A 27,320-nucleotide genomic window follows, 5' to 3' on the forward strand; every position below is an offset into this window, starting at 1 on the left:
CCAGCAGTTAAGATTCGAAATGTTATAAAACAAAAAGTGGAGAGTCAAAAAAACATGTGAAGGGTTGCCAGCTTTTGCAAAGGACAAACCGTGTGAAATTCCAAAAAAAAATGTGGCAAAATCAGTTTGCAACATGTTGAAAAATTTACCTAATGTCAGTTTCTTATAGAGAAATTTTTTCGCAGTGTTGCCACCTTTCATAAATGAGTAGCCTTATCAAATAACAAAAGGAATTCACAATTAAACAGATTTTAAATAATGCAAAATTTATTTAAAAAAGTCTCGTGAAAGAAAAAAATGTGCAGAGTTGCCACCTCTCAAAAATTAGTAAACTTATCACATAAAAAAACGAAAATCACAATTAAACAGATTTTAAATGTTGCAAAACTTACTTAGAAAAGTATGGCAAAATATTTTTGCGCAGTGTTGCCACCTCTCAAAAATAAAAAAAACTTTTCACATAATAAAATGAAAATCACAATGAAACAGATTTTAAATGTTGCAAAATTTACTTAGAGAAGTATCGCAAACTATTTTCGTGTAGTGTTGCTACCTTTCATAAATTAATAGCCTTACCAAATAAAAAAAAAGCATTTCACATTTAAAAAGATTTTAAATGATGCAAAACTTACTTACAAAAGTCTCGTAAAAGAATGTAGGCAGTGATGCCACCTCTTATAAATGAGTAAGCTTTTCAAATAAAAAACGAAATTCACAATTAAAGAGGTAGTAAATATTGCAAAATTAACTTTAGAACAAAATAAAATTCTTGTTGCAGCGTTGCCAACTTTCATACGTTTTTTAACTTATCAAATTCAATACACAAATTTACTGAAAACTAAGCATAAATGTGGACCCCAGAAGAGCCACGTACAAAAAAATTTTGTTCAGTGTTACCAGCTTTCACAAATGTTTATCAATCTCAAAGTAAAGAGAAAAATTCCAATATATGTATGTACATAATAAATTTAAAATGATGCAATAGAATTATTTTCACATAGTATTTGCAACCTATTGAAATGCAGAATTGAAAGACAGTCACAAAAAATTTTAATCGGTTGCCAGCTCGTACAAATGGCTACCCTTGTGAAGCTCGGAAACTAAATTTCTACCAAAAATACAAAAAAATGTTGGAAGCTTTTCTTCATGTTAGTCTATTATGTAAACATGAAATTTGCAGTGTTGCCACCTTACACGAATGTGAAACCTTAATTCAAAAAGGAAAGTTTACGGCAATAATTAAAATTTAAAATTTTTTAAAACTTTATTTCAGCTAAATTAGTAAAAAAAAATTTAAAGGGTTGCCACATTTTTTTATTAGCAAAGTTTGCTACTTATTTATAGCGTTTTAAATCAATCTGCTTGACACTAATAACAAGTCTATACAAACAGTAAAATGTGCAGTGTTGCCACCTTTCATGAATGTGCAAACTTAATTGAAAAAAAAACAATTACCGCAATAATTTAAATTTAAAATTTTGTAAAACTTTATTTCAACTAGATTAGTAAAAAAAAAATTATAGGGTTGCCACATTTTTTTATTCGTACATTCGTAAACACAATTATAGCTTTTTAAATCAATCTGCTTGGTACTGATAATAAGTCTATACAAGTCTTTACAAATAGTTTCACCGAAAATTTTAACTGACAGAGTTACCACTCTTCCGCAAATTTGAAAATCAAAAACAAAATATCTTAAAAAGAAAATTTTCGGAAGCATATATGTATGTACTTGTAGTATTTATATAGCCTTTCAGGTGCTAAAAATTAACACTTTGAGTGATTGTCTAAGTAGAGTTACCAAGTTTTGAAATATTTAATAAAAGTTAATGACTGAAATCATGAATGAATGAATCTAGGGTAGCCAACTATTAGTACTTAACAAAATTTCAATTTCAAAAACGCCAAAGCTAAATTAAAATGTTAACACTATAAAACTTAGATCTAATATAAGTCGCAGTTGCAACAGGGTTGCCATTAAATTCATTTTCAATAACGTATGCCTTGTATTTTAGACTTTCATATTCATAAACATTGTATATATACTTTTATAATTGGATATTTTAAACTACATACAAGTATATCTCCTGCATTTTCAGGTGTCCGCTGTGAGAACCGACGCAGCACGAACCGACTCTCAACACAAAGTGTGCATGCTGAGCTATAATTAAAACCGTACTTGCAGTTTATAAAAGAAATTAAATGCAACGAGCAACGCACCTGCGGGTGGCAACGAAACCTCATTTAATCACAGTGGCAACCTCAAAGCACAGCTGTTAACTGAAGCTTCCACAAACAACGACAATTAAATGACATCAACATAATGGCATCCAATGAATCACAGACGATTTACTGTGGCAGCGGCCTCGATAATTTTCACACCAGGTAAATATCCAGTTATTTGCAGTTAGATATGGGTGTGTTTTCAAAACCCATTAAAAGAGTAAAAAGGTGAGAAATACTTAGTTGCTGTAATTACAGCTGCAATATCGTCCGTGGAGCTAATTAAGTTCGGTTCGTCTGGCATTTCAAGTTTTTCTAAGTTTTTGTATAGTGTCATAACAGATGTTCCACAAGTCAGGGCTTAGAATGGATCCTTGTGTTGCTCTTAATTTGACAATCATCAGCCGTGATCCCTTTCTAGTTTGATACAGCAGTTTTCTGTTACTAATACAGCTCCGTATAACAGCTCTGAAGTGGTCAGAGATTCCAAAGCTTATTTCGAGAGCGTCGATCAGATCCACCCATCTAGCGCTGTTGAATGTGTTTCGGACTACTAAAGTCGCCAGCAACACTATTCTTTTGTACTTATGTCATCTAAGCTATGCGGCTTCTACACTTTCAATGACGCACTTTGTAGCTCCTAGATTTGATCTGCTGAGTCTAAAGCGATGTTTTCTAGGGGTAAGTTCTACAACTTCGTTGACAGCCGCTTCGAATCTGGGTTTAATCAGCCTTTCAGAGAGCCTTCCCTCTGTGCCAAGCATGCGTAGTGGACGGTATGCTGATGTCAAGTTGGGATCTCCTTTTCCCTTACAGATTAATATCAGCCGTTGCTTTTTCCAGGCTTCAGGGAATATTCTGGATTCGAGACAGGCGTTGTAAAAGTACTGTCGGTCGCTCTGCAGTAATTATTTTTAGGACTTCTGCTGGGAACCAGTTGATTTGATGACTTTGAGCTTGCCAGTGGCTACTTGCAGCTCTTCAAGGGTAAACTGGGAGATTTTCCCAAATATTAGAGTCTGTTCTGGATCACTAGCCAGTGTGTGAGCACTTTTGCGATGTAATCGATTTTGGCAGCGGTTAAGTCAGGGGGCTTTGCTCGAGCGTCGAGTTTCTTCATTACTATTTCATACCCAAGTCCCCAGTTTTTTTTGTTAACATCCCCACGTAGTTCTTCCCATTTTTTATTTTTCTATCAATGATGGCATGCTTCAGCTCTTTTTTTGCTGCTTGGTATTGATAGGATAGGATCTGCGATGGCGGATGGATCAGCATGTACGTCTGAGTTGGGCGATATTTTCTGTTCATCAGTAAACTGCTGCTTTATATTTGTTGGGGGAAACATTGATCATTTAGTTTTGACAGGCCCCTGTTATATTAAGCATTGTGTGCTCGCCACATTGCGTTGCCATTTTTGGGGAGTCACTAGATGGATTCTGGTTGTTTATTGTGAAGTATTTAGTTTCGCAATGTTCTACTTTCATTTTCCAATATTTTTCCTGTGCTGTTTACGGTGTCGTCGTAAAAAAATTGTACTGATGATCGCTGCCAGTGTAATCTTATAGGACTCTTCATTTCTTCTTTAGCCTGCCATGCTTTCTGATGATAGGATAATGTCTGTTAAAGTTTCCTCGCATTCCGGTCTTCTAAACGTCATTGAATTTCCCGTATTGAGCACTACTAGACCAAGCCACGCACCCATTTCTGAAATGCGCTTTCCTCTTGAGTCCGTGTTTGGTATATCTCACTCCGCGGCTTTCGAATTTAGGTCTTCGACGATAATTAGTTGACCTTCTATAGACCTGGCTGTGTCCTCAATATTGTCGAGTTTTTCTTAAAATTCTTGTATCATGTCGCTTGGCGTCAAGTAGCAACTAATTACTGTGAAAAGGTCCCATATTCCCCAGACAAGGAAACACTTAAAATTTAGGAGAAGCATCTGTGAAATTATCAGACTGACAAGCTATGCCGGTTTAGCTGTGTCCGTCTGTTTGTCTGTCGGTACTTATCACTCAGTTTATGAGATATCGATCTGAAATTTTTCCATCGCCTTCTATTCCCCAAAAACTTTTTCGTTTGCGAAATCGCTGATATAGTACCACTATAGCATATAGCTGTCATACCAATGAAACGATCGGAATCAAATTAAGTTGTGAGAAGTTTTTTTATTTGTGTAAGGTATTATGACTTCGGTATATTCGAAGTAAATTCACAAAAATACTGTTCAAATTCTATCAAGAAGTAAGCGAAAGTATAATTGTGTTGACAAAGCGGAAAATAATCAATGTTTCTGTTTTTCACTGCTTAACGTCTCAAATCATTAATGAAGCCATTATACATCCTCTTGTACCAGTGAGTATCATACCAGGTGCACGCACACGCATTCCCATACTTACATGTTTATTGCATATGTGAGTATAATTAATTTAAACGATGATGCTCCTTACCACACGTGGCAAGCGAACAAGCGCCAAATAGCACGCCAAGCACATTTACAATGCGCACGCAGCACACACGCACACATGCGCGAAATGAACAAAGCAGCCGCTCGGCAATTGCATTAGCGCAAACAAGGTAGGAAGATACGAACGCGCGCACATGGCATTGGCAACAAAGTTTTTATAATGTCAACACATTAATGTAGACATTAAATGCCAGCGCACTCACACACCAACAACACCAAAAACAGCAACAGCAGAACACAACACAAATGTGCGGGTACAACGTAAGCACATTACGTGCGTAAACGTAAACGTATGACAACAACTAAAATACGCAGTGAGAGCTCAAATACGACAATCACTGTGTTTTTCTGTTTGTGTCACAACACGCAGGAACACCAACACACACAATTACACGCATGCAAACACGCTAATGGTTTTTGCCACGTCGCGTAGAAGCATGTAATGTTAGACGGTGTATTGTGTGGAGGATGGAAAGCGATGGAAGTGGATTGCTCGGAAGCAATTAACGAACCGCAAATGTGCTTGCCGCGGCGTACTTGGCGTATACGCAACGCAATACATTTGCAGCGCAAAATTAATAAATAAAGCGAACGTCCCAGCAGCTATAACGAGAGTTAGTGGAGACAAACGGTTAGTGGTAAGCTCGCGTGATTACTTGTGTGTGTGTGCGTTGCACTGTCGTTGTGTTTATGACTATGGTTGCATTTGCATTTCTCTTCTGCTGATATACTATCTTTACTTGTGGGAGATGAATTTGGCGCTTGTGGCATAAAATGGGCACAAAATTGCGTTTTGAAGAGTTGTTTTTTCTCAAAAGTCTTTGAGATAAATTAATTTTAATTTGTCAGCGTAAGCAGAAGTTTATTCCAGTTTTCATATTATTTTTTTGTTTTTTGAAACATAAAATTATTAAAATTCTCTAAGAAGTAATATTTTGTTGAAAATTCATAAAATTAATAAAATTTTCTTAGAAAATAATATTTTTTGAAAGAGTAAATTATGAAAATTTTCGTATGAAATAATTTTTTTTTTTGAAAATTCATAATATCATTAAAATTTTCGTAAGAAATCTTTTTTTTTTTTTGAAAATTCAGAAAATTATGTAAATTTTCATTAAAAATAATATTTTTTGAACATTCAGAAAATTATTAAAGTCTTCTTAAAAAATTATATATTTTTGAAAATTCAGAAAATTATTAAAATTTTCTTAAAAAAATAATATTTTTTGAAAATTCAGAAAATTATTGAAATTTTCTTAAAAAATAATATTATATTTTTTTGAAAGTTCAGAAAATTATTAAGATTTTCTTAAAAAATAATATTTTTTTAAAATTCAGAAAATTATTGAAATTTTGTTAAGAAATATCATATTTTTTAAAAGGAAAATTATTTAAAAAAAATTGTTTTGAAATAATATTTTGTTGTAAATTAAGGATATTATTAAAACTTTCTTTTGAATCAATAATTTTTTCTAAATTCAAAAAATTATAAAGTTTGCTTCAGAAATAATATTCTTTTGAAAATTTAGAAAATTATTGAAATTTCCTTAAAAATCATATTTGTTGGAAATTCAGAATTATTATTTAAATTTTATTAAGAAGTAATTTATTTTTGAAACGGAAAGTTATTTAAAAAAATTGTTTTCAAATAATATTTTTTCGAAAATTCCGAAAAATATTAAAGCTTTCTTAACACATAAAATTTTTTTCTGAGTAAAAAAAATTATAAAATTTTCTCAAGAAATAATGTTTTTTAAATGAAAAACTTATTTAAATTTTCTCAAGAAATGTTATTTATTTTTGAAGAATCAGAAAATTATTAAAATTTTCTTAAGAAATAATATTGTTTTTAACATTCAAAAATTACTAAAATCACCAATATTCTTATTTCTGAATTTAAAACTAAAAACTTGGCCGGAAAAAATATATACATACATACATATATGTATATGTACATATGTATGTACTTATGTATATCAGCGGTATGAACTGAGACGATTTAGCCATATCCGCCTGCATGTCTGTATATGTGGAAACCAGCCCAGGTTTTGAGTTATCGGTCAGAAATTTTACACACGTCCATATCTCACCAAAAAGCTGCTCATTTATCAAAATCGCTGCCATCGGAGAATTACAAAACACAGTTGCCATCAAATTCAATAATAATATAAATAAAGAAATAAGTCAATTTCTTGTATAGAAGAATTTTTGTTTTTTTGAATTCTTCATGAAATTTTTGCCAAGGCCACATCTCCGAATACTTTTTTTAGATCAGATAACTGGAATAATTCGCTGCCAGTCACACTGGCCGGTCAAAATTAAGATGAAGATCTGCATAAAAGTTTATTTTTCTTTTATTAAGAAACTTAAAGAATATTCTAGTCTAGAGGCATGAATTCCAGGTGAATTTTGAAGTGCCATAAAAATAGGGAATTCATATTATTAATCCCTTTTCAATATTCTGCGTTTTTGTAATGTAAGTAAATAACTATCTAAACAACCATCTAACATTTCAAGCATGCAGATCAAAAAATAATATAAAGTTAAAAATTTCAACTCTTGTCAATTTAAAACTTACAAAAAAATATTTATCTAGAACACTGCCTGTCTGATTTAATTTTATTTTATTTTATTTTATTTTTTTATTTTTTTATTTATTTATTTTATTTTATTTTATTTTATTTTATTTTATTTTATTTTATTTTATTTTATTTTATTTTATTTTATTTTATTTTATTTTTATTTTATTTTATTTTATTTTATTTATATTTTATTTTATTTTATTTTATTTTATTTTATTTTATTTTTTATATTTATCTCATTTTATTTTATTTTATTTTATTGATTTTATTTTAATTTATTTTGTTCATATTACAAACATATATTATATTCCGGAATTTATATAACTCATACGCAGTATATGATCATATTGGACACATTTAACTCAACGACTTTAGGTTACTCATACGCAATATTCGACTTGGATTCTCTTTGGAATTACTATAACTGCGACCAAGTAGTGCTTTATTCATTTTATTATGGTTAATTTTTATTTTTATTTATTTGGTTCAATTTAGTTTAATTTAATTAAATTCAATTTATTTAATTTAATTTAATTTAATTTAATTCCATTTCGTTTTATTTAAATCATTTTTACTTTATTTTATTATTACTAATTCCTCTCCAAATCACATTTTTTTCAACATATACTTCATATTTATACCGCTAACTGCTCTTTCTTTACAGCTACAAAATTTGGCATGGCTACATCTCGCTCATCGTCTGCATACTAGGCACCGTGGCGAACACACTCAACATAATCGTGTTGACGCGCAAGGAGATGCGCTCACCCACCAATGCCATACTCACCGGGCTCGCGGTGGCCGACCTCGCCGTCATGATCGAGTATATACCCTACACCACACATGACTACATACTCGCCGAGCGGCTGACACGCGAGCAACGCCTCAGCTACGGCTGGGCGTGTTTCATCAAATTCCACTCGATATTCGCACAAGTGTTGCACACGATTAGCATATGGCTGACCATCACACTGGCGGTGTGGCGCTATATAGCCGTCGGCTATCCGCAGAAGAACAGCATATGGTGTGGCATGCGCACCACCATACTCACCATCATCACGGCGTACATTGTTTGCATATTGGTGGTGTCGCCATCCTTCTACTTAGTCTCCGCCATTGTGGAATTTCTCGAGACCATCGATGAGCATGGAAAAATCATATACTCGGAACCGCTGACGCAGTTCATAATCGATTACCACAATGAGATGGCAAATCAAACGCAGCAGCTGCAGGCGCAGGTTACAGCAGCCGCTTGGGCCACCGGAAATGCATCCATCACAAACGACAGCGCTGCGGCAACAACATTTGCCGCATCGTGGAATGCCAGTGATATAATGATTACTACAGCCTCCACGCTAACCACTGTGGCAACCACAACCGTATCGCCATGGCAGCAGCCGCACCATAACATCACCGTCTATAAACTGTATCACAGCGATTTGGCGCTGCACAATAAATCGCTGCGCAACTCAACCTTCCTCATCTACAGCGTGCTCATCAAGCTGATACCCTGCATCGCGCTCACCATACTTTCCGTGCGTCTGATAGTGGCACTGTTGGAGGCCAAACGCCGACGCAAAATGCTCACCAGCAACGCGGCGAACGGCATGAAGCCTATCGTCAATGGGAAGGTGTTGGAGCAGCGGCCACGCAAAAACAGCAAAACATTGGAGAAGGAGAAGCAAACGGATCGCACGACGCGTATGCTTTTGGCGGTTTTATTGCTCTTTCTCATTACCGAATTCCCGCAGGGTATTATGGGTCTGCTAAACACCATGCTGGGCGATGCCTTCCTCATGCAATGCTACCTAAAGCTGAGTAAGTAGTGGCAAACGTAAATGCCTAAATGACTTTGTGAGCATCATTGTGTGTTATATGTACATATATCAGTGTATGAGTGTGAGTATATATGTATACGTATTTTTAGTCATTTCATTATTTCGTGTGCGCGGCAGCTGTCTGATAGTACAAAGTTCACATAGCCTGCTCGCTATGGCAGTGCGGTCTCTAGAGCCATTTGGTCGCTGTCAGCACTTTGTCGTTGTGACGCCGAATTTTCACTTGCATTTCGCGGCCAACAAATTGCACTGACCGTGCGCTGGGACATCACATTAACGTCGCGCTCAAAGTAACTCATACGCCCCGACGCTAATTAAAACTTTCCAGCCGTGCGCGAAATGCGATGTTTTTAACTCTTTTTGCACTCAGGCAACATGTTGCACAGGAGTAGTATTATTTTGTACACCTAACGGTTGTTTGTGACGTTGGAAACTGTATTGGATAGTTATAGAGTGGCGATGACTTTAGTTGAAAGATGATGTTTGGAACAAAGTTGCTTTGGTAAATGGACAGCATCGGGTTGTTCATCACGCCCATAAAGCAATTCACTTGAAATACCCCTTAACTGCTACAAAACTCGATTTTTGCGCATTTAAAAATATCTAAAAAGTGGATGAGGCACCGCTTTCTAAACAACTTTGTGCTGATATTTCATAAAGTACTATATTACAGTTATCTTAACAAAATTTCTTGAAAACCTTGAATATTGAATATACTGGCTCAAATTGTGTAACAACCGACCCAAACCTCGTATAACGGTACTTTTTAAACTTCTGAAAGTGATTAGTAGTTGAATAACGAGGTTAGAACGTTAAAATTTGGGGTAAGAAAATGTAATCAGAAGAAAATTTTGACCTACTAATTGGCACTGCCCACTTTACACTTGTATGTTAAGGTGGCATGTCTTTAGTCACTAAAGTATGATGTAGATATATATATATAACTTTCAGTAAAATATCGGTTAGCTATCGGTTAAATTTTAGTTAACTATTGGTTAATATTCGGTTAACTTTCGGTTAACATTCAGTTAATTTTCGGTTAACTTTCAGTGAACTTTCGGATAATTTTCAATGAACTTTCGGATAATTTTCAGTTAAATTTCGGTTAGAGTTTCGGATACTAATCAATGTACCATATTATTATACCATGCATACCTTTAGCCACTAAAGTTTGATGAAGATTGTATATATAACTTTATATAGAACATTTCGGTTAACTATCAGTTAAATATCAGTTAATTTTCGGTTAACTTTCGGTTAACATTCAGTTAATTTTCGGATAACTTTCAGTTAACTTTTGGCAAGAATTTCAGATACTAATCAATATACCATATTATTATAAATGGGCGTGAGACTGCTATAAGAGAAAGTTGCTTTCATACCAAAAGTGATCTTAGTCGATCCCTATACGCCACCAGTAATGAATTTTGAATTCACTGGCAACATTTTTTATACCAAGATTTAAGGAATACTTAGTAAAATCTAACATACACAAATATAATTCTCACTAATTCAGTTTGCACCCGATCTTCGCTCTCCTTTATTTCTTTATTTATTACAACTCTGCTTCTTCTATTTCATAAAATGTTTTCTTTATGCTCGACAGTTTTGTCTCCTTTTTTAATTGTTTCCCAAACGTTTTATTCATTCCTAGAAAACTTGTTGCCGCCTTCTCTCGATCTGCAGTCAATCCAATGCTCCACTGTTTTGCTCCGTTTTCTATGTGTCTATGTGCAACTGTCTATGGCTCTTGCACCCTTTCAGTCACTCAACTGCAATTACAACGTAAATCAAATTAATTACAAAGGCGTTGCTATGACATTCCGGCACCCCCGGGGAGACCAACACAAATAACCAAGCACAAAGCTAAGGAAAATGACAAAATGACAAAATGCAATAAAAACTTAATTAAACAATTAATAATTTTTCCCACTTTAACCACTCGAACAACTTTATAATATTTGACTTTTTGCGACATTTTTCCCGCTGCGAGGGTTAAAGCGACATAATTAATTGTAACATTGTAATGGTTGTTAACAAGTCAAGCAGCAGAAAAGCAACAGCAACAAGCAGAAAAGCAATAGCAACAATGATTATGACAATTTGTTTGATACAATGCCGAGGTTCAGCTGCGAGAGCCTTTTCATTGAAATTTTCATTATAATTTTTTGTATTTGTGAACTCTAGAAACTACTTTCTGAACTATAAAATGCAATGCAAAGCAAAAATACAATCAATTACTTCTTTATTTTATGAATTTTAATTTACAGAAATTTATACTAAAAGAAAATACTTAGATTAAATAAAGTCTGGAACGGAAGAACTCGAAAAGAACATTTTAATAGCTTTTTTACTTTTACATAGTGCTGTATGCTAGCAATAAAGCTTCATAGTATATCTATAGGAGTAAATCAGTCCGGTTGGAAGCGACAAGTGATAGTAGGAACTGCAATGGTTTCAGTCATTAAAGTAATATTTTCAAAAAGCAATTAGAGTTACTTCATTAGATCGATATTTGAGCGAAAACTTACTTTCTTTAAAAACAATACGCTTCTTTCAATTATATTTAAATATAATAACGAACAACGTGGCGCATACGTTACATTTGTTGAAATATATTTTAGAGAGTTTTCTTTAAACATTTTCTGTAATACTGTTATATTATTAGTTTAAATATGTCTGTATATAAAACCCTTCTATTTCAATTGTATAAATATATTATATATTAAGTCATCAAGCCAGAAGTCATATATAGTGCTCTGTAAGTGCCTGTTATTCTATCGGGTATTTCTAAAAATATATTATTATCCCAAAAAAACTTGAATCTAAAATTAATTAAAATAAAATACGTTTGCTTTTCATATGAGTTGTAATGTATTACCCAAATCTTCCGCTATATTTTGTTTTTCGTTTGTCATTACCAATGATGCCTAGTAATGACCTCACCGATTTCTTTCACAAGAACGATTTCGATGAACCCCACTTTCGAATACTTTTTTCACTAAATCAATTCGTATGTCATGAATAGCACGTTCAATATTGACTTCTGAAGCTTGAAGATGATCTGAATTATTGCTAAAGACCAATGTCTTCAAATAACCCCACAACAAGTAGTCTAACGATGCTCAAACACAACTTCTTGCCCTTCAATGTCACAATTTCTGGAAATAATCTAGTTTCCAAAATTTTCTCGCAATATTGCGGCTGTTGCACGTGTTGTGTGGTGCGAAGCTCCATCATTTTTGGAACTAGTAATTGTCAAGATCCACCTCTTGTAATTGCGGCCATAAATAGTTGGTTATCATCTATCAATACCGCTCTCCATTGACAGTTACGTTGTTAACAGCTTTGTTTTAAAATAAGTAGGGACCGATGATTCCACCAGACCAAAAAACCACACCAAATTGTCAATTTAGGTGAAGGTAAAGGTTGTTCGTGAATAATTTTAGGATTTGCTTCGCACAAAAATCTAAAGCTTTATTTACCGCATCACTCCAGATTAAAGAGCTTCATCGGAGAAGATTATTTTCTTAAAAAAATCGATATAATTTTAAAGTTGTTTCGAAGCCAAATCAGCAGGTGCTCGACGTTTGCGATGGTCCATTGGCTTCAGCTTTTGAGTGAGAATACTTTTTTTATGAATGCAAGCTCAAAGCCTTTCTCAAAATGCAACAAGTTGCGTTCCTAATTCTTGAGAAATACTTGAAATCGACAAATTGCGGTCTCCAGCAACACTTGCCTGAACGGAAAGAAAAAGTACGCTCAAAATTTTCAACAATTCGACGAATAGCAAGCACATACTGGACGACTATTACGAACATAAAATTTTAAAAGGGCTCGAAAAGCTGCAACTGGGAGGGATTATTTTGATCATAAAATGGAATAATTTGTAAACGTTGTTTTTTCGTATATCATTCCATGATAAAATTGTAATGCTTACAATTTTAATACACTGAAAAAGATCGCATATCATGGCGTATTAAAAATGGCAGAAACGACAGAAATCATATCATACCTATTGGCAAACCCAATGTTCGGCTCAACTAGAAACACCCATACAGTCGACTGCTGTTTACATACGGTCTCATACGACCAAATCCTCGATTCATCAGCTCTCTCGGTGTCATAGACGTTTCAAAGTTCCAGCGTGAATGTTTGCTGATCGCACTAAGGCCTATAGCTGTCTCAATGTCACCAAAGGTCACATGATGATCTTGCAATATCAGTTTGCGCACAGCAGCAATAGTTTATAGAGCATTAACTGATTTGGGACGCCATTCACGAAATTCCTCATGAATTGATTTCAAATGAATCCACCATACCATCGATGTAGCTCTATTCATTATATGATTTCAGTGATGAGTTAAACCACGGCGAAAGTTATAAAAAATAATCACGCGAAAATGTTTGTGATATAGATCCATTTTTTGGGTCGAGATGAATATTTTAAGTTACTGTAAACGTCCCAAATAGCGATAGCATGGTAAAACGTTCTGAGTATGATTAACATCCATCAAAATGGCACATCAAGTATTAATTGAGCCCGATAGGGCTGCACTCCTACCTATGATTAACATCAAAAATGTCACAATTTGCGATAAAGTAGTGAGTTACCAGAGTTCAACACTAGGGTTACCAAATCCCTAGATATAAAAGTAATCTTAAGTACACATTTACGATTGCTTTGCGATTTTTCTATTCTTAATCGCTACTATTGTCGCATATTTTCTGCGTCTTTTACTAATTTTAATGATTGGATGTAATGTGCAAAACGCCACGAACTCTAAACCCACGTATGAGATTTCCTAGTTTAACTAAACAAGAGTTGTCAAATGTTACGTATACGACACGTTGCACATTTGAAATGAAAATCAAGATTTTTTAACAACTTAAGGTATTATATGAACTTGTGAATTTCAAAATATCGATTTTTTTTTATTTAAATATCGAATGTATAGTATATGGATTTCAAGATATTTTTCATATAATATCAAGTTGTTCAAAAAAATTGTTTCGAATGGGTTCCCAAAACATTGAAGCCAATTTTCTCATAACACTGTTTTCAGAGTCGGTGAGGAAAATGTTTCGTGATTTTAAAAACATTTTTCAGCTAATGAAAGCAGAAAAGCGATATTGCATAAACATTAAGATTTTTCATGGCATTTTGAAGTGAAACGTTTTTCACAAAAGAACTGCTTTTTTGGGGAAAACTTCATTTTGCCAAAATTCAGAATTTTCACTCATCCTTTCATTGCTCACTCTTTACATAATACTGTGATCAAATTGAAAGGTGAATTTTGTCCATTTTATGTACTTCAAAGTAGTCCCCTCCCGCTGCAATACACTTACGCCAACGAATTTTCCAGTCATCATAGCACTTGGAAAAATCCTCCGTCGTGTTGGCCATCATAGCCTTCTTCGATTCAGCTTTTATATCCTCAATTGAGTCAAAACGGTGTCCACGAAGATGGAAAACTTTCACATTTGACAATGTATCTTCACAAAAGTTGGCACAGGTTATTTTCTAAGGCTACAATGTAAACTCCGAAAAATTTTTTCAGATCGGATTACTATAGCATATATGTAGCTGCCATACAAACTGAACACATAGTTACTAAAAGAAATGCACTTGTGAAGGGTATATTAGCTATGGTGCAGCTGAAGTTAACGTTCGTTGTTTTCTTGATAAATATTATTCGCGAACACATTTCTTTTTATTCCTCTAAACTACCAGTTAAAAAGCGGTTAGATACGAATGCCTGAACAGAAGCTGTGAAATTGCAATAATTAACATATTTATCACACAAAAGACATTTATGTATATATGTATGTAAATATTATAAAATATTATAAACAGAAAAAAACTATCTCACACAATTTCACTCCCACAATTTTAAATAAAACCATTTTTCTTTCTCTATTGCAACTAATTTTCCAAGCGCGGGCTTAGTGTCCTCTTAAAAAATAAATTTTCCCACCTACATATATACGTACATATACGTATGTATAAGTACTTTGTGTTTATTTGTGTGTTAAGGCGCCGCTTTAGCGTGAAAAATAACACCGTTATTTGCGCATAGAAATCGTCTACATATGCAAATGCGCATACATTTCAGCTACAAGTTCACATATGTACAGGCAATGTGTACCTAAATATCATTTATAGCAGGTGCTTATGGTACCAGCACTTGTAAATGTATAAATAAGCAACAGCGCGTTGGCATAATTTAAATAAATGGTGGCAAATAAAACGCTTTCACGCACACATATGAATAATGATATACTTGCATTTTCTATTTATTTAGCAAAACAAGCAAATTTACTCATATTTCAAATATTTTTTGCTTTGTCGCCAAATATGGGTGACATTTTGTTATATATGTATATGGGCAGGCGTCACATACACACATACATACGACGACATGTGCGCAAACAAATGCAAAAATAATGAAAGTATTTATATGCGTCGCCACATGCCCCACTTGTTGAACGGTTTTTGGGTATTTGCATTTGCTAATTGAGGCAATTTTTACTTCGTAGACACGGCGCATTTATCAAAGTTGCATGGAGAGATGTGCGTGTATGCAAATATGTGTATTATCGTAGATCCACTGAATAAATTATGAATTTTTAATTTTTATTTGCTGAAATTAATTAAAACGGAATTTTGTACAATTACTGTATTAATTAGGTTGGGGTCAGGATTTCGAGAATTTTAAGCTAAATCAGGTGTTATAAGTTTGAATACTATATATACATATATGTTTAATATATACATATACTTTTTTATACACAAGCATATAATATATTTCTTTTGCGGGTAAGCGGAGGAAAATCATCAGTGCGACCATCACAGCAATGATATGTGCCACTTGCAGGTCACTAAAAACCTCCCTCTACGCAATCTGGAGGCACTTATGCATTACTTCAGGGTGGCGTTCCTTTTTTTGCTTTGCTACCTTTCCTGCGACGTGCTAGATTTGGACCCAGTAGGTTAGTCTGGGGTCCAGCTTTACGCCTAGTTAAGCCATGCTTGCGTGCATGCTAGTCGAGCCATGCTTGCGTTCGCATCACGACCTGATTAAGATTTCTTCACACTTCTTCAGGGTCTCTTGCTGTAATTATTGCTGCAATGTCGTCCGCGTAGCCAATTAAGTACGAATCGTCTGCCATTTCGAGTTTTAGTATAGCGTCATAGCTGATGATCAGCAAGCCTGGGCCTAGAATGGATCCTTGTATTGCTTCTGACGTGACCTCTATCTGTCGTGATGCCACGCTAGTTTGGTACAGCAGTTTTTTTCTGTTGCTACGGTAGCTCCGGACCATAGTTATGATGTAGTTGGGGATCTTAAAGCAATTTTCTAGGAATATTCTGGATGCGAGGCAGGCGTTGTACATATTCTCTAGCTCTGCCGGTCATTCTGCAGCGATTATTTTTAGGATTTCTGCTGGGTTCCCTTCCCGACTGGCTGTTTAATTGGCCTTGAGCTTGCCAGTGGCTTGTTGCAGATCTTCGAGGGTAAATATCCTAGCGTCGTTCCTCACATTTTTTTCTTTTTGCCATCATCGATGCCGTGCTTCAGCACCTTTTTCGTTGTATTGCTCGCTACTTGGAATGCGGCTCCTCTGCACCTGAATATCATGTAGGATCTGCGAAGGCGGAGGCATGTGCGTCTGAGTTGGTCGATATTTTCAGTCCATCAGTAAACTGCTGCTTTAGGTTTGCTATGGGTCGCATCCAGCCCAGCGAAACCTCTCTCGTTTCCTTTGTTTTCGGTGACAGCTAATGTATTATTCAAGTTTTGTAATGAGTACAAGCTGCAGCTGTACACCCGCCCTACGTAGTTACATTTTTGACCTTCGTCAGTCTGGAAAGACTTACAAAGAAAATTTGAATCAGGTCAAAAAAATTGTTTTCAATGTCCTTAAGCATATACAGAATTCTAAAACTATTTCCCACGTTGCACGCAAAGAAAAAACCCGGAAAACTTCAACAGAAATATACCGCAGAATTACTATCATCTCCCGAGGAGACCCAAAAAAAGAGTTCCACTAACATTCTACATAAAACTCAAGACGAATATAATGTCCAAATATCCAAGAAAACAATTGCTCGGCGATTAGTCGAATTTGGATTTCACGGCAGGGCAGCACGCAGGAAACCACTTCTCACTAATATTCAAAGTAAACAACGCCTAGACTTTTCCAACGTTTATTAATCTTGAATAACAAATAAATGTAAGTATGTTGTTTGGAGCGATGTAACCAAAATAAATCGCATAGCTCCAGATGGTAGAAGGTATGTTTACCGACCAATCTAACAAGAATTGGATACTTGCTATTCTTCACGCGTAGTGAAGCATGGTGGAGGATCAATCATGGTGTGGGAATTTTTTTCCTGGGGTGGTGTAGGTCCGCTCCATATGATTGATGGAATTTTAAATAAGGAGAAATACGTCAACATCCTAAAAAATGTCAGGTCTGTCATGGACTAAGAACAATTTGCCTGTTATAGGCAAATTCCAACAAAATAACAATCCAAAGCACTAGGCAAAGTCAACATAAAAGCGTTTTGTTGAAAATTCCATGAATTTTTTGGAGTGGCCTGAAGAGAACACATCCGGGTTGATGTCAAAAAAGCTGTAGGCATCAAAAATAGGAGATATCTAAAATATCACAAATGGTATGCATGGTAAGCAGCACTAGTGCTGCGCTGTCAGTGTCTTATAGCGTCAATAGTAGTCGTAGTGAATGTGAAGCAGTATTGAAGTAAAAGGGTTAAGCAACAAAATACTAACTGAAAGTAAGCAATATTTCTTAAGGGGGTATTCTGGTTTGGAAGCCCGAATGTTAGATATTTTTTTGACGCTATAAAAAAAATCAAAAATAATTTTACTATCCATTTTTTTACATGCCTTTAATTGATATTCTAGAATACAAAACATAAATAATATAAGAAAAAATTAAATTTAAAAAAAAACTGCTGGTCGGCGAAGTAGAGACTGATGAAACAATGGCTTGTCCTAGTTTGAAGGATGACCTGAAATGAAAACTTATGCGAAATCCATGAAGAGTAAAAGTGTAGTTATCGCACTGCGAAACGTTTTTGAAAAAAATTTTAAAAAGTGGTGGAGGTTTGAAAAAAAGTTTCGTTTTTACCTGTTCTTTTGTGGTTCGGAATTTAAAAAAAAAAAAAAAAAAAAAAAAAAAAAAAAAAAAAAAAAAACAATATTAAAACAAAATTCGAAAGCTCTTCGTAATGCGATCCTATAATATATAAGAAAGCTCTGTGTAAAATTTCATGTGAATCGGTTTAGTATAACTTGAGATATCATGCACACCGTTTCTAGAATGGTAGTTAATTATGAGAAAAACGAGTTTAAAGCTTGAGAACTAGTCGCGCGCATTCGGAGTCGGAGTCGGAGTCACAAAAAGAGCTGCAACTCGGAAAATAATTTGAATTTCGAAAAATCCGCTTAAGGACATTTTCTTGAAGGGTTATACTACGAAAATTTGCAAAAAAAAATCGATTTTTTTGAATTTCTAAACCAGAATACCCCTTAAATAGCAGTATTTTTTGCTGATAAAAATTTTTCGTTTCTAATTAGTTGTCGGACTCAAATCGTCGATTCCACATTTTTAATTAAAATTTTTACTATTTTATTTTAACTTTAAGTCCTATTTAGTTTTCCACAGAAGTTTCAATAAAATGAGTGAAAAAACGGTAAAAATAAGGAAATTATTCGAAAATATTTTAATTTACTTCATTATTTCAAAATAAGTCGCGTTTCTAATTAGCTGTCAACAGCTGTATATGTATATTTGCATATACATTTTGGAACACATTTGAAAGGTTTCTCAAACCAAAATATCTACCTTCTTTTCTTAATATCTTGCTGTTTCAAAACTGAAGTTATTTTGTCAATATTGATATATATCTATATCAAATGATAGCTGGGTTAGACGTTCAGCTTTCATTTTGAAGTATTTAATCAATTTTGGTAAACTTTGAAAAGGATCCAACTTAACAAGAGCTATTACAGACAACTATTAAATCATATGGAAGCATATATGTATATTATATACTACAAATATATGTAAAACATAATCACCTTATTTGATAAGCTCACCAATTTCTAAGTAATTCAATGAATGCCGCAAATGAAATCACATTTTCAACTAATAACGCACATGGTAATTATAATTCTTGATCTGCAAACATTTGCGTATTATTTTGGTGAATTTGATTCACAAATAATAATTGAGTACAAATGCATGTGCAAAATTTCAATAATTAAAATTCCTATTTAGTTTTGCACAGAAGCAGCTTAGGCAAGTGGCCTTCAGTTGCAGCAACTGCAGGCATATTAAAGTAATGAGTAATGTAATTATGCGCCATTACTTATGCGTGCGGCATATTTCGAAATTATTTGCAGCTATTTCAAGCCCAAACATACACACACACACGGTCGTGCGTGTGTATGTGACTCGTGCGCAAAGTAGAGCGCTGCAGCTTCGCACATCCGTTTGCCAGTCACATGAGCTGACAGTAATGAGGCAAATTGTCAAAACTGCCTGTTTAAATAAACAACGAAATCGAAACGAAATTCTCGTTTGTTTAAAACTCGTGTCAGCCAAATATTTATTGCAGTGTGTGCGCGCGTGTGTGTGTGTGTGTGTAATTATAAACATTTAAATGCACTCGTGCGAAAACTTCTGTTGTGCGTATGTGTGTGTGCATTTAGTCACAGCGTATTTATTTCGCTTGCAACACAAACGTGTGGCATATGTAAATGACAAGCGATTATTTTCGGCCTTGATGCTTTCGACTCTTTGCTGGCTATGTTTGGTTGTCCCTAATGACAGTGTTGTTGGTGTTGCTGTTGGCTCAAGACTACGCCATGCATGATAGCGGTAATTGTTCGAGTAAAGTATTTATCTCACTTGAAAACTTTCACTGCGAAAATGTAATTTCCTTGTGAATTTGTAATAAAAGCTATTTGCAGCTGAATGAGTAGCAAAACGCATGCATGCATGTAAAACGAAGATTATAAATATGAAAAGATAACAACTTTTTATTAAAAATAATTTGTATATATTTTTGGATTTTATTGATTTCTTAAAAAGAAACCTTTTTTTTTTGGAAAACCAAGAAATTTCTGCCTGTTAATTTCCGCCAGTGGATTTCATGCCTACTAACAATTTATAAAAAAATATAGTATTTAGAAGAAATTGGCTTTCAAATATTGAGTAGTGAAACCTTACAATTTTGGACTAAAAATTTGGCCTCAAAGGCTAACATTTCTTTCTATCGGGTGATTTTTTAAGAGCTTGATAACTTTTTTTTAAAAAAAAACGCATAAAATTTGCAAAATCTCATCGGTTCTTTATTTGAAACGTTAGATTGGTTCATGACATTTACTTTTTTTGAAGATAATTTCATTTAAATGTTGACCGCGGCTGCGTCTTAGGTGGTCCATTCGGAAAGTCCAATTTTAGGGCAACTTTTTCGAGCATTTCGGCCGGAATAGCCCGAATTTCTTCGGAAATGTTGTCTTCCAAAGCTGGAATAGTTGCTGGCTTATTTCTGTAGACTTTAGACTTGACGTAGCCCCACAAAAAATAGTCTAAAGGCGTTAAATCGCATGATCTTGGTGGCCAACTTACGGGTCCATTTTTTGAGATGAATTGTTCTCCGAAGTTTTCCCTCAAAATGGCCATAGAATCGCGAGCTGTGTGGCATGTAGCGCCATCTTGTTGAAACCACATGTCAACCAAGTTCAGTTCTTCCATTTTTGGCAACAAAAAGTTTGTTAGCATCGAACGATAGCGATCGCCATTCACCGTAACGTTGCGTCCAACAGCATCTTTGAAAAAATACGGTCCAATGATTCCACCAGCGTACAAACCACACCAAACAGTGCATTTTTCGGGATGCATGGGCAGTTCTTGAACGGCTTCTGGTTGCTCTTTCACCCCAAATGCGGCAATTTTGCTTATTTACGTAGCCATTCAACCAGGAATGAGCCTCATCGCTGAACAAAATTTGTCGATAAAAAAGCGGATTTTCTGCCAACTTTTCTAGGGCCCATTCACTGAAAAATCGACGTTGTGGCAGATCGTTCGGCTTCAGTTCTTGCACGAGCTGTATTTTATACGGTTTTACACCAAGATCTTTGCGTAAAATCTTCCATGTGGTCGAATAACACAAACCCAATTGCTGCGAACGGCGACGAATCGACATTTCACGGTCTTCAGCCACACTCTCAGAAACAGACGCAATATTCTCTTCTGTACGCACTGTACGCATTCGTGTGGTTGGTTTAATGTCCAATAAAGTAAACTGAGTGCGAAACTTGGTCACAATCGCATTAATTGTTTGCTCACTTGGTCGATTATGTAGACCATAAATCGGACGTAAAGCGCGAAACACATTTCGAACCGAACACTGATTTTGGTAATAAAATTCAATGATTTGCAAGCGTTGCTCGTTAGTAAGTCTATTCATGATGAAATGTCAAAGCATACTGAGCATCTATCTCTTTGACACCATGTCTGAAATCCCACGTGATCTGTCAAATACTAATGCATGAAAATCCTAACCTCAAAAAAATCACCCGATATAAATTTCTAGCAAAACAAACTTTAAATATATAGAAATAATTTATAAATTGGCTTTGAATTTGAATGAAGTAAATATTTCCTTTCTTTCAAAAATTCTAAACTATACTTTTTTTTTAGAAATAGTATGATTATCTAGACCACCTCGTAATAGGTTCGGTTGCCAAACACACATTGCTACAAATGACGGGGTTTCGTAGAGGTGAGGTAATCTCATCCCAGCGAATGCAGGACTTAAGTGGTGAAATCCCATTGGCTCTTTTCCCAAGGGACATTAACAAAAAATTAGAATTCACTATGAAGTTAAACTCTTAACAAGAAAGGCTGAATGGAATGATACCTTTCCCGGGCTACTGGTTAGGGATAGCACAATCAAGTGTTACACCGACGGCTCGAAAACATTGAAGAGAACTGTTGTAGGATTCGCAGTACCAACCACCAAACTTTCCGTCCGCTCCGCAGCATCCACTAACACGGTAGAACCTTAACACGTCATCACAGTGGATTAACTTACCATAAAGAAGCTGCTTCGCAAGGAAGAAAAAGTAGGCAGGGAGAGATATTGGCAACAACTGCAAGGCATAATATATCTATAAGATCTAAGCATTTTGCATGCATTTGAACCAGTTCTAGAAGCGCTTTCGCCACCTTTACTCAAGTATCTACAAAACATGCCTTTTGAACGCATCAAACGCCTCTTCAGGTCTCCCTACGTACCATACAATCAATTCAGAGTGTGTATATTATTAATTAAGGGCTACTATTCACTTGTGAATTTCAAACCTTATAACATGTCAATAGAAAAGTCTCAAGTCTACAATTTTACCACATATTTTTTTACAAAATTCTTTTTTTTTTTCTACATTTTTTTGAGTTCTGAGAACAGAAGTCGTTAGACTTCAAAAAGTGAGCTTATGCGTCACTCACTTTGCACAAAGCTTTCTCATACCCAAATATTCGTGAATGATATGATGTACACGTTCAGTTGCTATTCTTGGATTGTCTGCTATCTCGAAAAACTTTACCTTATGGTCATTGAAAATGATTTTGTGGACTTTTTTGATGTTTTCGTTGGTAAAAACCTTTAGCATACCAATTCCTGACGGTTAATTTTTCAGGGACCGTGTTCTTAAACTCGTCATAAAGCCAACTTTTAGCCTTTTGACTTTTTCTTCTGCCTCCAATGGCACTGCCAGTGATCAAGTTCACCTTTGAGCTTCAAACGTCGCACGACGTTATTATTATCCAAAAGGCTTTTGAATCTATCTATCAAGCAGTTAATAATGTTTTCCATTTCTTTGGTTTTCAAAGCACTTACTTTTTCTAGAATTAACAAAATCAGTTGACATCCATCCAATACTTCTCTAGAAGTATCCGCCACTGTTGTTGTATAACAATACCGGTATAACTAACTTATATCATTTATATACATTCGCATTATTGCAACTATTATACTCTCGCAACAATGTTGCTAAGGAGAGTATTATAGTTTTGTTCACATAACGGTTGTTTGTAAGTCCTAAAACTAAAAAAGTAAGATATAGGGTTATGTATACCAAAGTAATCAGGGTGACAAGTAGAGTCGAGATCCGGATGTCTGTCTGTCCGTCCGTGCAAGCTGTAACTTGAGTAAAAATTGAGATATCATGATGAAACTTGGTACACATATTCCTTGGCTCCATAAGAAGGTTAAGTTCGAAGATGGGCAAAATCGGCCAACTGCCACGCCCACAAAATGGCGGAAACCGAAAACCTATAAAGTGTCATAACTAAGCCATAAATAAAGATATTAAAGTAAAATTTGGCACAAAGGATCGCATTAGGCATATTTGGACGTAACTTTTTTTGAAAAGTGGGCGTGGCCCCGCCCCCTACTAAGTTTTTTGTACGCATCTCGGAAACTACTATAGCTATGTCAACCAAACTCTACAGAGTCGTTTTCTTCAGGCATTTCCATATACATTTCAAAAATGGAAGAAATCGGATAATAACCACGCCCACCTCCCATACAAAGGTTATGTTGAAAATCACTAAAAGTGCGTTAACGGACTAACAAAAAACGTCAGAAACACTAAATTTTACGGAAGAAATTGCAGAAGGAAGCTGCACCCAGGCTTTTTTTAAAAATTGAAAATGGCCCACTTATGGACCAAAAACCAAATCTCAGGAACTACTAGACCGATTTCAATGAAATTCGGTATATAATATTTTCTTAACACCTTGATGACATGTACGAAATATAGGTGAAATCGGTTCACAACCACGCCTTCTTCCAATATAACGCTATTTTGAATTCCATCTGATGCCTTTTCTGTATAATATATACATTAGGAACCAATGATGATAGCGGAATAAAACTTTACACAAATACGGTATTTGAAAAATATGTAAATGACGTATAATGAAATCTCGATTATCACTTTATCATGCGAGAGTATAAAATGTTCGGTGACACCCGAACTTAGCCCTTCCTAACTTGTTTTATAATTGTTTTGCAATTGTAGTTGTAATTAATGTATGAAATAAGAGAGTGTAATTATAATAGTATAATCAACCACATCTGCAAGCTTAATTTTGCATAAATATATCGGGTGATTTTTTTGAGGTTAGGATTTTCATGCATTAGTATTTGACAGATCACGTGGGATTTCAGACATGGTGTCAAAGAGAAAGATGCTCAGTATGCTTTGACATTTCATCATGAATAGACTTACTAACGAGCAACGCTTGCAAATCATTGAATTTTATTACCAAAATCAGTGTTCGGTTCGAAATGTGTTTCGCGCTTTACGTCCGATTTATGGTCTACATAATCGACCAAGTGAGCAAACAATTAATGCGATTGTGACCAAGTTTCGCACTCAGTTTATTTTATTGGACATTAAACCAACCACACGAATGCGTACAGTGCGTACAGAAGAGAATATTGCGTCTGTTTCTGAGAGTGTGGCTGAAGACCGTGAAATGTCGATTCGTCGCCGTTCGCAGCAATTGGGTTTGTGTTATTCGACCACATGGAAGATTTTACGCAAAGATCTTGGTGTAAAACCGTATAAAATACAGCTCGTGCAAGAACTGAAGCCGAACGATCTGCCACAACGTCGATTTTTCAGTGAATGGGCCCTAGAAAAGTTGGCAGAAAATCCGCTTTTTTATCGACAAATTTTGTTCAGCGATGAGGCTCATTCCTGGTTGAATGGCTACGTAAATAAGCAAAATTGCCGCATTTGGGGTGAAGAGCAACCAGAAGCCGTTCAAGAACTGCCCATGCATCCCGAAAAATGCACTGTTTGGTGTGGTTTGTACGCTGGTGGAATCATTGGACCGTATTTTTTCAAAGATGCTGTTGGACGCAACGTTACGGTGAATGGCGATCGCTATCGTTCGATGCTAACAAACTTTTGTTGCCAAAAATGGAAGAACTGAACTTGGTTGACATGTGGTTTCAACAAGATGGCGCTACATGCCACACAGCTCGCGATTCTATGGCCATTTTGAGGGAAAACTTCGGAGAACAATTCATCTCAAGAAATGGACCCGTAAGTTGGCCACCAAGATCATGCGATTTAACGCCTTTAGACTATTTTTTGTGGGGCTACGTCAAGTCTAAAGTCTACAGAAATAAGCCAGCAACTATTCCAGCTTTGGAAGACAACATTTCCGAAGAAATTCGGGCTATTCCGGCCGAAATGCTCGAAAAAGTTGCCCAAAATTGGACTTTCCGAATGGACCACCTAAGACGCAGCCGCGGTCAACATTTAAATGAAATTATCTTCAAAAAGTAAATGTCATGAACCAATCTAACGTTTCAAATAAAGAACCGATGAGATTTTGCAAATTTTATGCGTTTTTTTTTTAAAAAAAGTTATCAAGCTCTTAAAAAATCACCCGATATTTATGGTAATATATTATCTATTTATAAACCACAACACATAATTTAATAGTTCTAATTGAATTAAAATTTGAGTGGAGTTTTTACAATATTGCTACATATATGCAGATATATTTAAATACAGGTGTCCGAAATTTTATAATTGAAAACTCGAGCATTGCAATGATGCAAGGGTTGGAAGCATATACATACATATGTAAGTGTACTCGCCTATAACCGCGTAAGCGATGTCTGCCCCAATAAAGAATAATATAAATATGTGTTAGTAATGTTCAAAGCAAAGTTAAATTATAGCTCAATTAAATTATGAATTTTGTTTATTAATGTACTTAATAAAGAGTCAGATAACACTTACACTTAATGTGAGTTATGGGACTTGATCTCGTAATGGCAATAATAATAATAGGTTGTCAAAAAAGTCTTGCGGTATTTTCGCTAGTTGGCGCTGAAAACGCGTAGTTCTAGTTTTATTCGTCGCATCGGGTCATTCTATACCTTTTAAGAAAGCTCATTTCACGCGCTAACACATGTTTGATTGATTGTTTCTTTTAAGTCGTTCGTGAGTTATAGCGTCGCAAACATGCAGCAAAATAAAGAGAAAATACGGCATATTTTACAGTACTACCACGATAAATGCAAAAATGCATCTCAAGCCGCCAATAAAATTTGTGCAGTTTATGGACCCGATACAGTTTCCATTTCCACCGCACAACGATGGTTTCGAAGATGTGCCACGCTGCGGAAGGTCTGTGGTCGAAAATTGCGATAAAATCGCTGAATTGGTCGAAAGAGACCGGCATATCCGTAGTAGCAGCCGTAGCATCGGTTAAGAGCTGGGCATGAGTCATCAAAAATTTATTTCAATTTATTTTTATACAAAAATTTCAAAATTTAGCCAAGTTTTTCGTTATTTTCACTCATCCTTGAACAGCTGTAACTTTTTTTCAACTTCCCCGAATATAATTTTTTCTGATTAAATGAAGCTTAGATAGAATCTCATCTTTCCAACACCATATGGTATGACACAATGAGATTGGAAGCACTGGAGATATACGACTGCAACGACATCTATTAACAAAATACGAAAGACTTTTTCGACCCAATATACTTTAGTGACCCGATTTGAACAATTTCTTCCGAGATTATATCACTGATTTGAGCAATAAGCCTTGGGAAGTTTTGTTATGTCAAATAAAAAAGTCTTCCATACAAAGGCTTGATTTTGATCGTTCAGTTTGTATGGCAGCTATATTTCATAGTGGTTAGATATCAGTGGTGCCGACTTATAAGTTGCATTTTAGGCATAAAACAAGGAGTGTGCAAAATTTTAGAGCAATATCTCAAAAACATAGGGACTAGTTCGGCTATATACAGGCGTACGGACTGATATGGCTAAGTGGACTCAGATCGTCAAGGTGATCATTTATGTATATTTTCTTTAAGAGATCTCCAACTTTTTCTTCTAAGTGTTGCAAACGGCGTAGGAAACTCAGTATACCTTGTTCAAGCTATAATTAAATTATTTTTAATTTTAATATTTACTGTGCCCAAAAAATAAGGTGACATTTGAATTTAAACTGCGCGCGTCGAAGGATTTGGAGAATTATTTTTTTTTTTTAGGTTGGTAGTACTGTCAGTTACATTTATGTCAAATTTAAGGCAAAATATTCATTAGTGTTTGAGATACGTGTCGTTTTGTG

At 35.1% G+C, this 27,320-nt stretch overlaps 1 protein-coding gene across 1 annotated transcript in view; it reads left to right on the forward strand.

Annotated features, from left to right (window-relative positions):
* Window positions 1-2,115: 2,115 nt before the first annotated feature.
* The window catches only part of LOC120777578 (probable G-protein coupled receptor 139), a 39,959-nt gene continuing 14,754 nt past the window's right edge, over window positions 2,116-27,320 (forward strand). Inside the window, exons 1-2 of the mRNA XM_040108988.1 lie at window positions 2,116-2,385; window positions 7,934-9,087. Of these exons, the coding sequence (XP_039964922.1) occupies window positions 2,324-2,385; window positions 7,934-9,087 (1,216 nt within the window). The 5' untranslated portion in view covers window positions 2,116-2,323. The remainder of the gene's footprint in view (window positions 2,386-7,933; window positions 9,088-27,320) is intronic.

Source organism: Bactrocera tryoni, chromosome 5 (assembly GCF_016617805.1).
Source record: "Bactrocera tryoni isolate S06 chromosome 5, CSIRO_BtryS06_freeze2, whole genome shotgun sequence".
In the NCBI taxonomy this organism is placed as follows: Eukaryota; Metazoa; Arthropoda; class Insecta; order Diptera; family Tephritidae; genus Bactrocera; species Bactrocera tryoni.